Here is a 15,304-nt window from a genome sequence, read left to right as displayed (position 1 = left end):
CCCTACGATGGATCATGGAGACAGAATAAATACAGACTACAGTCTCAGTCTGAGGGAGTTTCAAGGCTCCAAAGCCCATCCACAGGAAACAGCAAACTCTGTGAGAAAGTCTGGAAATAGGGTAGGACATCAAAATCCAATTACAAAATTACTTGTGCAATTTTTTTGCTTAATGGCTGTAATCCTTTTAGGCTTTAAGTCCCCTGAGGATAGGGACTGACTTGATCTTTTTCATCATCATATTCCCAGCACCTGGGACAGTGCCTGGAATACAGCGGGTACCTAAATATTTATTGTCTAACTGAGTGATTGCAGTGAGGTTTTGGGTTTAACACTTGTTATCTTGGAGCGATGTCTGCTGCATGAATGGTCTTTGTTACAAATTCATTTACAAAGCTTTCAGCTTCTGAGTAAACCACACACATGCTGGACCTAAAGTGAATGCCTATCGTAATGCGTAACTAGGATACTGAATGTTCCTCTATGTAGGGGCAACCTGCATGTGAGCAGATTCGATAGATGCTATCTTGGTGGAATTAAAACATGCTGGAGAACAGCTCTGCCCACCCATTAAATTTTCCCATTAGATAGTAATTTCTTTGAGTAGTGAAGTTTGTTTGTTTGTTTGTTTAATTTGACAGAGATCAAAAGTAGGCAGAGAGGCAGGCAGCAATAGAGGAAGGGAAGCAGGCTCTCTGCTGACCAGATAGCCCGATGCAGGGTTCGATCGCAGGACCCTGAGATCATGACCTGAGCTAAAGGCAGAGGCTTTAGCCCATTGAGCCACCCAGACACCCCCCGCCCTGCTTTTTAAAAAAGATTTTATTTATTTAGAGTAGTGAAGGTTTTGAAGTCTTCTAAGTTCTCCCTTCAAGAACAAAATGACACCCTAAGCCTGTATTCCCCCAACGTTTTTGCAGGCTTTGTCAAAGTGGAGGTCCAGGCTGAGGTGTGGGGATAATATAACATTCTGCTTACAGATAACTGGGTCATGCTTTATTCTGATGGGCATCAGAGAGCAATTTTCAGATTCAAACTTTGAGAGAAGCCCCTTGGATCCCATGTTGAGAAACCTAAAGAATTAGGAATTTGACATTTAAAGGCCTTTTATAATTCATAGTATCTCTGAATTCAAAGCTCCACATATCAAATTATCAAGTTCAACATGTGCTGTCATTTTTTCTCAATAGCCATGCAGTTATCGTCAAGATAACCAAGCCGACGGGAACAAGATGAGGAAGCCACATCTGTGGGGAGGGACTCAAACCTCTATCGCCTGACACCCAGACCCCTTTTCTGTTGCCTATTTGTTACATAAGCTGCCAAATATCTTCTCTGCTTCCAGAAGTGTGCTTTGTTAATTGAGAAGCACGGGAATTCTGTGTGTTTAATTCTTGAGGTTATCAGGAGACTGAAGCCTGAAGTCATCCCACAACCTTGGACGATAAGGTGAAAACTGTCCTCTTGGATAAATGACAGCGGAAGGATCCTTCCACTAAACAGGCCCTCTGTAAATATAAAACAGTTGCTGGAAAATTATATTAGAGATGAATTATCTCCTCCATTACAGTGTTTCCTTTTCTTTAATGCAATTTAGTTCAAGCTAGAGGAACAGAAAGTCTGGGGAGCCGCATTTCAGGGCTTCGGGGGAGTTACTGGAAGCAAAGACGCCCGGCGAGGAAGGAGATTCAGAGATCTGGGGCAGGTCGAGCCGAGGCCTTGTGCCCACGAGGCCTGCGCTTAGGACCCTGGCTGTGCCCACGGGAAATTGAATTTTGAGCTCCTTCTGCATCATAAATCCAGGGCAGCTGGCAGCTCTCCAAAGGAGGCTGGAGAGACACTGCGAGAGCATCTGAGGCCAGCCGGCCCAGCCAGCCCCTGCGGAGCCCGCTGAGGGTGGGCCCCAGGTGTGCAGGTTTGGGGTTCGGGTCCAGCCTGTCACTTTGTTAATTGTAAAGTGCGCTCATCGCCAGCAAAGGAGCGCCTCCATTATCCACCAGAAAGCTGAAAGGCTGGAATTGCTCGGAAACGCCTTGGGGCCGACGGGGGACGGGCCGACTTTTGAAGGCGGGCGTCTCCTGAGCACGTGCGAGGAGGACCCTCGGCACCGGGGGTCTGTAGAAGTGGCATCCGCCGCCCGGGACCCCGCCAGCGTCTCCAGGCCCCGCGAAGGCAGGGGGCCGAGCAGGGGTCGTCGCGCCGCTGGCCCCCAAGGGTAGCATCTCAGTCCCGCCGGGCCCGCGCAGCGCGGTCCGGGCGGGGCCGGGCGCGTTCCCGCGGGCGGGGCCGCGCGATCCCAGGCCCCGCCCACCGCACCCGGGGGCGGGGCCTGTGCGTGACGTGACGGCGCGCCGAGCGGCGAGTGCCCCGCCCGGCCGGAGGAGGCCCGGGCCGCGACCCGGCGCGCGCGCTGCTGGAGCCGCCCGGCCGCCCGCGCGCTCCGCACCCGCGGCGCCCACCGCCCGCGGCCCCGGGCTCGCCGGCAGCGGGAGCGGCCTCAACATGGACGAGGACGGCGGTGGCGGTGGCAGCGAGGGCGGCGGCGGTGAGTGTCGGAGGTGTGGCCGGCCCGGCTGGCGGCCTGGGGCGGGGGTCGCGGGCGCGCCGGACTGGAGCGGGGCGGCGGGACCGGGGCCCGGGCTCGGAGGTCCGGGCGGCGCCGATGCCTGCTGGCCGCCGAGGCCGGCGGCGCGCCGGTCCGGGGCCCGGGGGAGGGGGCCGACGGGGTTGCCGCCGAACCGGAGCGGGGGTCGGGGGGCGAGGCCGGGGTCGCCTGCGGCCGGGGCGGCCTGGGGACTCAGAGCAGGACTCGGGGGTCGTCCTGGCGGGGCGGGGGACCTTGGGGGCGACCTTCCCCGTGTCTCCTCGCCAAGGGCGTCCACGCCCTCCGGAGCCCGACCGCAGGAGGCTGACCCCCTTGGCGTCTTAGGTGGTTGGAAGGGGGGTATTCCCGGGAAATGGGGTGAGGAAAGTTTCAATTGGGGATTCTCCGGGTCCAACAGGGGACGGTGGGGGCGACAGGGTGGAAAACCGTACCAGTGTTTCGGTCTTTAGGTCAGAAGTGGTCAGTCCGTGGGGCGGCTTCAACGCGGAGGGGGCAGCCAGAGAACACGCATTTTATGAAATAGGGAACGTTACAGGGTAAGCAAAAAAAAAAATAATAAGTCAGAGCAGCCGAGGGTCGGAGTCGGGAGGGGCAGCCGGCACGAAGGTGAGACCAGAAAACCCGGCTGCCTGCCTGACGTTTAGTTACCCCTGGCAGGAAGATTTGCATTTATTGTGGATTACTTAGTGGCATGCAAATTACTGTTGTGTCATGCTGCGAATTGTGTCCGTGTGGCAGCATGACGCGTGCGGATGCAGGGGGTCGCGGCTTTGGAAAGCAAGCGGAGGGGTAATACCCGTATCTTACAAGGACACCCGAAGTTGAGGTTTTCTCTACTTTTGCTGCGGATCTCCTTTATGCTGACAGACCGAATCTTCAGAACCCCTGGTATAATGAGGGAGTGTTTTTGGGGAAAAAAAAAAAACTTAATTACAGGCTGCTGGAGCAGCTGCCTGTAAGAATCAGCAGTATCCAGTGCTTTCAGGTTGAAGTGGTTAATCAAGGTGCCTTCTATCTAGACTGTTAAGTGCTGCCCAGGGGGAAATGTTTGTGCCCCAAGAAGCGATGCATCGGCTGCGATGGTGGGAAGTTGGCACTCACCGTGGCATTTGGCAAATTCAGTTCTCACAGTTAAAGCTAGGGGTAGCACTGTGGCACCGAGTGGGTGTGTTGTTTATGAAAGAAAGTGCTGTGGAAAGAAGGAGCCCAGTTGCAAGCCCTCCTACAGCCAGGCTGGCTGTCTGAAGATTCTTGAGCAGTGGTTTCTTCGTAGATACCCTGCTCCCTGCCTGTCACGACTGCAGTAACAACAAGCACGTAGCAGTTTTTCCTTCTTAGAAAATAAACAACCATAATATTTAAACATTTGACATGGCTTGGGCTGGTGATTTTGTGTGGAAGGTGTGTCCAACTCTGAAATGTGGCGGGCGTGAAGGTAAAAGCAGATGTAAAGATTAGAAAAGGAAGTCAGTGTGGCCCAGCAGTTTATAGATCTGGAGTACTGTAACAAAGGATGTTTATAAGGTATCAAAAGTCTTCAAATGTTCTTTGGGCTCTTAATTTCAAGATTGTATTCCCATGAGAGATATTTAGGGGGAAAAAAAAAATCTCATGCCCAGAGATGTCGATTACACTCTTTGTAATAGTAGAAAATTGGAAATAGCAATGCCTAATAGGAGAAAGGTGACCTAGCTAATGGGAAGTTTATTGATAAAAAGTTACAACCATTAAAAGCAAGCAGTTGCTTTATATATCATGGTCGAAACAATGTAAGAACTGGTGATATCATGGATATTTTGTTTTCTTTGTATATTTTCCAAGTTTCTGGAATGGTGTGTGTTACTTTCAAATTTGAATTAAAAAAAAAAAAACTTACATAAAAAAAGGTACCCTGCATTGGGAAAGGGGTGTGATTGTTTTTAATCTCCCTGACTAGAACAATCAACAATGAGCAGTTATTTGTCTACTAAAATGCCCGGCAGCATGGTAGGTGCTGGAAAACAACTTTTAACGTCTATCGATAAGGTTTATTATCTTCCTTGTATTGTAGAAGAACACTTCAAAATAAATTCGGCAATCTTAGAATAAGTTTTATTTTTGGATAAGTGAGAGCCTTAGAGTTTTGGAATTAGTCATTATATAGTGTTTATTGTATACATTTGATGTGCTTATAGTTAACTGTTTTGGGGAGGTTTTGAAGTTAACATACCCCTTTAAAGTTCTTTATAGTTATTACTGCCATTTAGATTTTAAAAACTTTGCTTTAGGGCGCCTGGGTGGCTCAGTGGGTTAAGCCGCTGCCTTCGGCTCAGGTCATGATCTCAGGGTCCTGGGATCGAGTCCCGCATCGGGCTCTCTGCTCAGCAGGGAGCCTGCTTCCTCCTCTCTCTCTCTCTGCCTGCGTCTCTGCCTACTTGTGATCTCTGTCTGTCAAATAAATAAATAAAATCTTTAAAAAAAAAAAAAACTTTGCTTTAAAGTTCAAACTTTAAAAAAGTTCAGTCCTTTGAAACAGAATAATTTCAGTTGCCAGTTATTTGTCGGCCAACAGTAAAAAACTTCTTTGTGTAGATTTTTAGAGTATAGGATAGAACTTTGAACTATACATTGGGAAGTCAGCCACAGCTTGTTTACAAGATAGGGTAAATAATCAAGTCAGAGGGGAGACAGCACGGGAGATCGCTTAGCTTAAGAGCTCTATTTTGCTAATGTGTGAGTGGGGTTAAAAGACTTCAAAAATGATTCTGACTTGCTATTTTTATAATTTGAATTTTTGTCCAGGGTATTATTTGTTGTTTCAATGCCAGATAAGGGGATAGGATGGTGGTGTGAATGGTAGGAAGGCAGTTCTAAGGAGGAACAAGGTTGGGGGGGGTACAAGATTACAAGAACACATTGTTACTTATAATGTGTGCAGAGTGTAGTTAAGGTATTTTTAATTCCTTCAGGGCTTTGTTGCCGCTCCGTTTTTCTAGAACAGTTCTTGAGATTTGTCTCTACTTGGCAGGTGACTGGCTAGTTTGGCTCATTGCCACCATCTTAATGCTCAGTTTGGGAATCTGCCCGATGTTCCCGAATGGACCATCTGTGGCCGATGAAGTGAATAACTTTACTGGTTTCCCCCTCCCCAATCAGTGTAGACGAGGATCAAGCGTGTGCTTCATGGGAAAAGGTGCTCCGCTTCGCTCCGAATGAAATGATACAAATGAGAGCCCACCTCTCACCTGCCAGGCAAGCAGGGACCACCCCCTCCCCCGTTGGAAACCATCTGTTGGCAGTAGGAGGGTACATTACTTACAGCGCCAGCCTGTATCCTGTTGGCTCAGCGCCATGGCTTGCCCTTCCCTGGCCTGCTGGCCAAGGGACTCACCCCTGCAGGCAACATTTTCCAGACTTTTGGGTCAGCTGGCCTGGAGCTAGGTTTGACCGATGGCAGCCACTGGTGGGGGTGGGGTCTGAGATTGGTGACTACAGGAAGCGGGCAGTGGGGTTCTCTCTCCTCTTGTTCTGCCTCAGACCATCTCGGGCCACAACCGCCCTGTCTCCTTGCAGCCCCAGCTCCTGCCCCCCTGACTGAGCCCCCGGGGCCTTGGGAATACGGCCTCCGTTTGGGCCTCCAGCTTGGTAGCAGCGTCTTGCTCTTGCAGGGCTCCGGGTTGTCTTACCATTTCCTGGGTGACTTCTCAGCTTTTCCATCAGGCGTGCAACCAACTCCTTGTATGAAATTTTCTCCCTTTCAGCTTCTTAGGGGGCTTTCCGTTTCTCTGGGTGGGTCCCGACAGATACAGCGGTGCTGGGCAGCCGGTGCTTTGTAAACAGTTGGGAGCGTGTAAGTGGTTTGAGCGATCGCAGCTCTAGGGGCCTGATCTGCAGGTGTACTTGTGTGTGTCGGAGGTACTATAGGTCCGCGATCATTCACTGCATTGCTTGTGACAGTAAAGAATGAGAAATAACCCAGATGTCCACCCGCAGGAGCCTCATCAGATGAATTTTAGACCCAGATGGTGAAGGAACTTGTAGAAAGGAAGGAGCAAACACTTTGATTTTTTAAAAAAGATTTTATTTATTTATTTGACAGAGATCACAAGTAGGCAGAGAGGCAGGGGGTGGGGAGGGGAAGCAGGCTCCCCCGCTGAGCAGAGAGCCCGATGTGGGGCTCGATTCCAGGACCCTGGGATCATGACCTGAGCCGAAGGCAGAGGCTTAACCCACTGAGCCACCCAGGCGCCCTGCACTTTATGATTTAAAAAAAAAAAAAAATGAGAGAGCTGGGGATGGGGAGAGTGTGTGTGTGTGTGTGTATGCGTATGCGTGTGTGTGTGTGCACGCGCATGTGCGTGTGCCTGCACATGGGCACTAGAGAGAGTGTGCGGGGGGGTGGGTGGGGCGGCAGAGGGAGTGAGAGAATCTTCAGCAGGCTCCATGCCCAGCGCAGAGCTTGATCTCAGGGCCCTCAAGAGTCAGGCGCTTACCTGACTGAGCCACCGAGACACCCCTGCACTTTATGAATTGATGTGGAAAGAGCTCCAAAATATCTTACTAAGTTACAGAGGCAAAGCGTAGGAAAATGTGCATTGTGTGCTACCATTTTTCTTCTCTTTTCTCTCCTTTTCTTTTCTTTCTTTCAAGTGCTCTATGTGTGAAAGTTCTCGGGAAGGCTAAATAAGGAACCAAGAATTATGTTCGCCCTTTTGCAGAGGGCAGTGGGAGCTGAGCAGGTGGGGGATATAAGTGCAAAGGAGCTGTGGCTCTGTACCTTTTTATTTTTGCATTTCTAAAAGGTTTATTTCCACTTCTTCCCAAACTGGAAAATAGTTTGATAGTTTGACAGGAGAATAGTATGCTGGTAAGAAAACACCTTTTTTGAGAGTTGCTTTTGTTGTTGTTGGTGGTGGTTTTTTGGGGGGGGGAGGGTTGGGGGAAGAATCTTAAGCAAGCTCCATGCCTAGCACAGAGCCAGACTGGGGGTTGATATCACAAACCTGAGATAATGACTTGAGCCGAAATCAAGAATCAGATGCTTTTTTTTTTTTTTAAAGATTTTATTTATTTATTTGACACAGAGAGAGAGAGAGAGAGAGAGAGAGCACGCACACAAGTAGGCAGAGAGGCAGGCAGAGAGAGAGAGGAAGCAGGCTCCTTGCTGAGCAGAGAGCCCGATGTGGGGCTTGATCCCAGGACCCTGAGATCATGACCTGAGCCAAAGACAGAGGCTTAACCCACTGAGCCACCCAGACGCCCCAAGAGTCAGATGCTTAACCAGCTGAGCCACCCAGGTGTCCTGAGAATGTTTTTAAATATTAAAAAATAACATTTTCAGTGTAGACACCTGTAAAATAGGTTACCTATATTTTCAGTCCACGTACAGGAAATTACTGTTCCTTTGACTGTTTAGGGGTATCTGCGTGTCTTGGTCACTTGGTTGGCCGACTCTGGATTTCTGCTGTGGTCATGATCTTAGGGTCCTGGGATCCAGCCCTGCCTGGGGCTCTGGAGGGAGTCTGCTTCAGGATTCTCTTTCCCTCTGCCTCCCCCTCCAGCCCCATTCTCATAAATAAATAAATATTTTTAAAAAAGTGACACGATAGGTGTTTTCAGAGGATGCGTAGAGCATTCTCTTCTGGAACATTGATGCAGCAGGTATCGATAACACCCCAACCCATGCCAGGTCCTGTGCTTAGTGCAAGGATGAGTAGTAGTGAGTAAAGCCGGTGAATTGCCTGAATTCCCAGAACTTTTGTTTAAATGCAAGACAGACAGGAAAGGTAAACAGACACATAACATAATTGCAGATTATGCTGTGTTAAAGGAAATCATCAGGGGTTGAGGGGGAGTGGGAGAGAGGCAGGGAAGGCCTTCAGCCCGTGGAAGCCTTTGGGGAGGAAGTTCTCTGTCAGGTGCAGCCTAGAGGGAGAGCGGGACAGGCAGCGGCCGGGAAGGAGCCGCTTCAGTAGGTAGGGAGTTCACATTTTGTTCCAAGCACGAGCAGCCAGTGAAGGATTTGATTTGATTTGTTTATTTTTTAAAGATTTTATTTATTTGAAAGAGACATAGCGAGAGAGGATACACGGGCAGGGGAGTGGGAGCCAGAGAAGCAGGCCTCCTGCAGAGCAGGGAGCCCAGGGCAGGGCTGGATCCCAGGGCTCTGGGATCACGACCTGAGCTGAAGGCAGACACTTACCCATCTGAGCCACCCAGGTGCCCCACTGAAGGATTTTAAACAGGGCTATGACATTTGACTTCTGTTTCAATAATTTTAGGTCGTTACATAGTGCTGTCTGTGCTTGGGGTCCTGGCCTGTGTACTTTATGTGTCTTACTGTTGGCAGTTATCTGGTCAGACGTGTAATGTTGTCACCATTTGCAGATGAACCTGGAAATCGGAGGCACAGGGAAGCTAAGTGACTTGTGCCACATGTCACAGCTGGTGAGTGGCGGGGCAGGGATCTAGTCCCGGTGTTCTGGCTCCAGGGGCCACCTTCTCCAGCATTGCCCCTCTGCTCTTCTAAGAAGAGTGTCCCTGGCCACTGAGGGGAGGGTGGACCACGGGAGGGGAGGGTGGACCTGGGGGACACGGCAGGTTTCAGGTGAGAGTACATGGGCATGGGGGATTGGGCAAAGAGACATAGATGACAGATCTGTATCAGCGCACAGAAAAGTACAGAAAACACTCATTTTCCCATTACTCAGATTTAATAGAATAGCTGCTCATGTTTTGTGACATTGTTTTAGGTCTTTCTTAAAAAAAAACAACAACAAACCATTCAAGCATTACAGGTGGATCTCCGTCTCTGCGTACGGCAGTGTTGCTGCTCTGGAGAAAATTTTGGTGCCTTCTTTCGCTTCCTTTGCCTTAGCCTTCTGGTGTTTTCCCCGCTGTCATCCTTGTCTGCAGAGCAGCCAGAGTGATCCCTTTAGACCAGATCATTGTCTCCGCCTGTCTGAGTCTGCCCTGTTCTCCGCCTGGAACCCTCTCTGCAGACTGTACCGTGGCCCCAGGAGCCGTCAGCGCAGGTTCCGTGCGCTCTAGGCTGGGGGCTGCGAGCTTTCTCCGTAAGAGGGCAGGGTAGGAAGTAGTTTCGGTTTAGTATGCCACATCCCATTACAATTTTTTTTTTTTACTAACCCTTTAAAAAACATAAAAATCATTCTCCCCTTGGGACTGCCCTTGGCCCCTGTTCTCATCCCCTGCTGTGACGTTTCTTCCACCTCCGCTGCCACGCTGGTCTCCTTGCTCTTCCGTGAATGTGCCCGGCTCCCCCCCACCCCAGCAGCCTTGGTGCCTTTGGGGCGCTGTTTCCCAGCGTCCCCTGAGTATTTGCTGTGCACTTGCTGGCTTCATCTAGCTTTCTGTCATGTATCTGCTTCCTTCACCAGCCCAGCTAAACGGCTCCCCAGTGTCCCCCTGTTCCTGCTTCCTAACACCGCCCCGTACGTGTTGCGTATCTGTACATTGTCTCTTCTCTCTGAGGCGGTAGGTTCCATGAAAGCAGGAATGTTGTCTGCCTTTACCCATGACCATGCTCCAAGACCTGGAACACGGCTCCTGGCGGGCCTCCAGGGAATATTTGTGAACAGACGTCAAAGTTGAGGTGACTTGTTGAGTGATTCCTGGTCCTCCTCCCTCTCCCTTGTGTATTTCCTAAGGGCACACATGAATTTGTTTGGGTCCGTTGTATGGTTTCTATACTTCAATATTGATGTGTGCACCTATAGACAGGGTGGAGATCTCTTCTTGGTCTGTTTAAAATTACAAAAATGGCGCCACACTGTCCGGCATGTTCTGCAAGCTGCCGGGAGATTATTTGTGTTACCCTGTAGACCCTATTTATTTCACAGAACGGTCACATTTTATGATTTCTCTTGTCCTGGGTTGGACTTCGAAGTGGACTTCCTGTTGTTCCATACCCAGGTGACTCCCTGGGCTTGTCAGCTTTTGCAGACGTGGGGGAGTGTTTCTGGAGGGTAACCTTGGAATTGCACGTGCGGGTGTGGGCAGGCTTTCGGTTTCCTTACCTGCTGCCAGGTGGCTTTCTCACTGGGGACGTGCTCCTCATCTCTGGGCGGTCAGCAGACTCCCAAACGTTGGCCTGTCTCCTGAGTAAGAGACGACGCATTGCCTCGCCGGTGATGAAGTGTATTCTGGAGAGTCAGATGGAGGTGCAGGAAGTGCGGGGATCAGAGAGGACTTCCAGGTTTGGCTAGGGTGACAAGGCACTGATGCTGGTGCAGCTGCCTGAGAACGGGAAGTCTGGGGAGGTCTGGGGAGGTGGGGCTGGCAGAAAGCCATTTGGAGGATTTTTTTTTTTTTTTTTTTTGGTCAAAAATGTCATTATTTTGCTGTCACTTTTGAAGGATAGTTTCACCAGGTCTACAGTTGTAGGTTATTGAGTCATTTCATTGTCGTTTCATTGCCTCTGGCTTCCATTATTCCGTTGAGAAGTCTGCTGTTTGTCTTCTGCTTTGAAGGTGATGTTGCCTCCCCCACGTTCCCCACTTTTGGCTGCTTTTAAGATTCTTATATTTGCCTTTCATTTTCAGCTGTTCCTGTGGTGTGTCCACATGTGGTTTTCTGGATTGGTGGCGGTGGTTCTGCCTTTTTGGCGGTGCTGCAGCAAGACTTAATCTTACATTGGGTTTGGAGAATTGTCACTCATTATCTCTTGATCGGCTCCTTTGGCTGCCCTCCCTGGCTGTCCTTCTGGGACTCCACCTTGTCATCGTGTCCTGTGTGTCTCTCAGACTCTTCCCTGCATTCTCCCTCCTCGTTATCTGTCCACGCTTCCCTCTGAATATTTCCTTCCGACCCGTGTTGCAGCCAACTCCTCCTTTCTTGGTCTCTCGCCTGCGATGAGACCCACGTTCTGAGTTCTGAATTTCAGTTACTGCCGCCTGCAGCTTTGATTTTTTTTAGATTCCAACTTTCTGATGAAACTTTTCATTTTCATCTTGTAAACTAATTTCCATGTTGTATTAATCATGGTTGTTCTAAAGTCCATGTCTGATCATGTCGATATTCGGATAGCTTGTGAGTGGATTCTGCCATCTGTCCTACCCTTGGTTTTCAGTCATGGGTTCTTGACTCTGGATGGACCTGTTAATTAGCCTGTAGACAATGAGTATGGAAAGTTGTAGAGATAAGTTGAGGTTCGGGCGATTCTCCCCAGGGGAGGCTTATGGCAGGCAGCAAAGCTGGGGGAGACCCCGCTTCAGAGTTGTGAGCAGCCGTCTGCTTTTGGTCTGACCCCTCCTGGGGTAGCTCTATGGGGGTCCCAGCTGAAAGCCTGGCGTGTCTGCTAGGCTCCTTCTATCTGGTAGCCCACAAGCTTCCCCCAGTCCCTGAAGACTGCTGGAGGCTCTGCCAGCCTACTCGGATTCAACACCACTTGTGTCTGCTTCACTTTTTGGCCTCTCGGCCTCTGCAGTGAATTGGCAAATGTCTCGAGGAGAAAAGTGGCTTCGCTTGTGGGCTCACCTCTCTGCACTTGCGTCTGGGATCCCAGCCTCCCAAGTCTGGCCTGCATTGGTAGCTCCCCAATACCTTCTCACAGTTGTTTCTTGTAATTTATTCAGCTCTTGTCATTGTTCTTGGCAGATGGGTTAGTCTGTCACAAACTAGTCAGCTTTTCCTGGAAGCAGTGTCTAAGGAGTTCAGTTTTGGTATTTAACTTTGGACTGGTTTGTGAGACATCCGGGTGGGGATGGTAGGAAGGCAGGCGGCTGTGGGATTCGGCGGCTTAGAAGGCCTAACTGGGTAGGAGATGAGCACTGGGAAGTTCATGGGACTGGGTGAATGAGATCAGTTAGGGGAGAGAGTCCAGAGAAAGGGGAAAGCCCCAGGGCTAGGGACAGCCCAGTAAAGGAGACCCGGAAAGGGTAGTCAGTGATGTCTGGGGCCCCTCGGAGGTTGTGGTTGGTGCAGAAGTTAAGGGAGGAGCTGTGTTTTCAGAAGGGAGGGTGGTCAGCCATCCTGGCTTCTCCAGAGAGGTGTGCTGACACGAGGCTAGAGAAGGCTCTTCTGGATCAGGGGAAAGATAGGGAGCAGGCTGAGGAGGAACCTGGAAAGATGTTTGCTTGCTTTAGGAAGAGCTTGGCCCACGCCTGCAAGTGAACGTTTGCCTCCACGATGAGAATGGCAGGAAGGCCACAGGGGTGGGACTCCGAGAGGCAAAGTCTTGTATGTTTGCCTTGAAATGTTTCCTCAGTAGATCATTTTGATAGAGGTCCAAAAGTAATTCGTACCAGGTGAGTTAGCACAACGATGCTGTTGGCACGGTCATGCTCTTAGAGTGAACAACATTGGGAGAGGCTGATTAGGTTTACAAAGTGACTGGCAGATAGATCCTCTAGGAAGCAGGTGTATCAGTTTGCGGTGAGGTGGGACCATTGAAACGTGTCACGTGGAAAGATCGGTTTTGCCAAAGTAGCCAAAAAGCAGCTTAAAATAGAATCGCTTTTGGAGCTGTGAGAGAAGAGTAAATCATTTAAATGAGAGTAGAAGGTACATGGGTCCCCATCCTTACTTTTGAAGTTAATCGAACTTACCAACGTCTTGTAGTCAGCTCCCCCATTGACATGATAGATCAGACACCAGATTTTGCAGGGTTCTATAATGTGGCTGGAGACAATTCTGCAAGCATTTATTTATGGATAAATAGACTATTAAGTAAATATTAGACTCACCTAAGTCAGTTTAGTTGTCGAAGAAGATTTGGTAATTTGCTTTCACAGAGCAAATTTACTCTTTGAACTGACTTAGTTTTCACTAAGTCAGCAGGAGCACCCTTCAAATAGTAGAAAATCAGTTGCGTCTCAAACTCTCAACAGGGTTATTTTTAATCACTGTACTCTCCTTTTTGAAAAACTTATTTCTGTAATTAATATATAAAAGGAGCAATTGGCTATAAAATTGGACCGTTTGGATGATGATTGAGAAGCATTTCCCAATATCTAGGTAATTAGTGATTTTTTTTTCAGTTTTCATCCAGATGTTTGGCAGCATGTAAACCCAGCCTTACTGCAGTTTTCTAATTCACTTTCATGGGAACATATAATATTCTCCGTTTATTTTGGACAGCAGAGTTTCCTTTTTCTGTGGACAGATACATATGAAACACATGGTCTTCGAGTGGAGTTTGTGGTCCTCTGAGAATTCTCTGAAGGAGGAAATGGGTTGACCTACTGGTTGCTATGAAGTAAAAACAATCTTGTTTTCATTTTTCAGTGAACATCTGGGTTGCATTTATTATTTTACATTCTCGAGGTTCCTTGAAACCGCAATTTGATAATAGGAGGGTTCATTAAAACAGTAACTATTTAGCTATTTTTATAATTGATTTAAGTGTTAGGGTGGTTGATAGATTTAAAAAAAATTAATAAGTGTTTCTTTCCTTTTTATAAAATGTAACTTTTAAGTAACAGCCCTTGATTTTAAACCATAGAATAGGATCTAGATATTTTTGAGGAGCAGGGGAAGGAACAATCAGGGGGCTCATTTCTCTGTTGCCCGTTGCTGTTCAGCTGGTGTTGGTGGGCAGGGGCGTACTTGGCCCTGGGGCACTGCTGGTCCCCTTCCTCAGATCCATTCTCGTTTTCTTTCTTGTAAAGGACCCTGATTTGTTCAGCCATCTACTCCTAGGGAAGGGAGTAGATCTTATCACCACTAGAAAAGGAATCTTAAAAGGTATAAACCAGGGAAGGAAATCCCTTTTCCTTTATCAGGGATTGATTGGAGAGGGGAGCATCACCCGAGTCGGGCCAAGGAGCTGTGAAGGGCTGTTCGCAGGGGTATCTTCTTGGGAAGGTTTCTTGGTTCTTAGAAAAATAAGAACGAGTCCCCTGTCTTTGGATGGACTTGGTTGGCCTGCTCGGGCGGCCGGCTTACTTCCATTCGGGACGTCCCTCATAGCCGTCCGGACCCGCAGGGACAACCAGCTGGATCCCCCAGGACATGGTTGAGTTGCTGAATGTCACCCACCCGGAGCCTCGCTGTGTCCACACTTCCTGTCACGCGGGACGATAAATGCCCTTCTTGTTTACGTGGTCGAGTGGCGTTCTGTAGGGAACGCAGGCATCTCGCCAGACCCTGGCTGTCGCGGAGGCAGGCCCGGCGTGTCCTCCGCTCAGCCGGGACCTCGTCCCCTCTGCTCTAACATGCGTACTCATCAAGCAGATGTATTTACCCCTTTAAGGACCGAGCGAGGTTATATTTTCTCTTTGAGATGAATGCTTTTAATAAAACAACATATACTTTCATACGCTTGCCCACCGGTTCATAGTTTCATTTGGCAATTCCTTACGATTCCATTTATTGTAACATGAACATTTTGAAAACACGCAGCAGTCAAAAGTGGCGGGCGTTGGCCGTTGACTGTTCCATCAGAAGACAGGACTTCCTTTTAGTTCTTAGCAGAGAGGAAATCAAATGATCGAGAATGTTTTTTTCCAAGTTTCAGTAATTAAATTAAAATTTTTTTCAATTGAGACAGACAAATGAATTCATTTTTGTTTGTGTTAGAGTATGGGAAAATTGGAGGATTTCAGGGACTTTGAAGCATTTGGCCTGTTCACACGGTGAGGCTGTATTTCCCAAGTGTGGGAGGGACAAGTGGTTGCAGACTTTCTCAGTCTATGACTGCACTTCTGAGAGCGCAGAGTGTCCTGAGAATAAAATGGTGTCTTTCATTGCCCACGCAGAAGG

At 49.0% G+C, this 15,304-nt stretch overlaps 1 protein-coding gene across 3 annotated transcripts in view; it reads left to right on the top strand.

Moving 5' to 3' along the window:
• Nucleotides 1–2,138: 2,138 nt before the first annotated feature.
• Nucleotides 2,139–15,304, top strand: part of CYTH3 (cytohesin 3) — a 90,351-nt gene continuing 77,185 nt past the window's right edge. Inside the window, exons 1-2 of one of the 3 annotated variants that reach the window (XM_045075123.1) lie at nucleotides 2,225–2,430; nucleotides 2,470–2,545. In XM_045075123.1, coding sequence (XP_044931058.1) covers nucleotides 2,503–2,545 — 43 coding nt within the window. In that variant the 5' untranslated portion in view covers nucleotides 2,225–2,430; nucleotides 2,470–2,502. Of the gene's footprint in view, nucleotides 2,546–15,304 lie in introns of all 3 variants that reach the window. The other 2 variants (XM_045075125.1, XM_045075124.1) reach the window with 2 other exon arrangements.

The sequence above is a fragment of the Mustela putorius genome, unplaced genomic scaffold (assembly GCF_011764305.1).
Source record: "Mustela putorius furo isolate JIRA1106 unplaced genomic scaffold, ASM1176430v1.1 tig00000139_pilon_pilon_pilon, whole genome shotgun sequence".
NCBI classification, from domain to species: Eukaryota; Metazoa; Chordata; class Mammalia; order Carnivora; family Mustelidae; genus Mustela; species Mustela putorius.
This window is presented reverse-complemented; position numbering and strand designations above follow the sequence as displayed.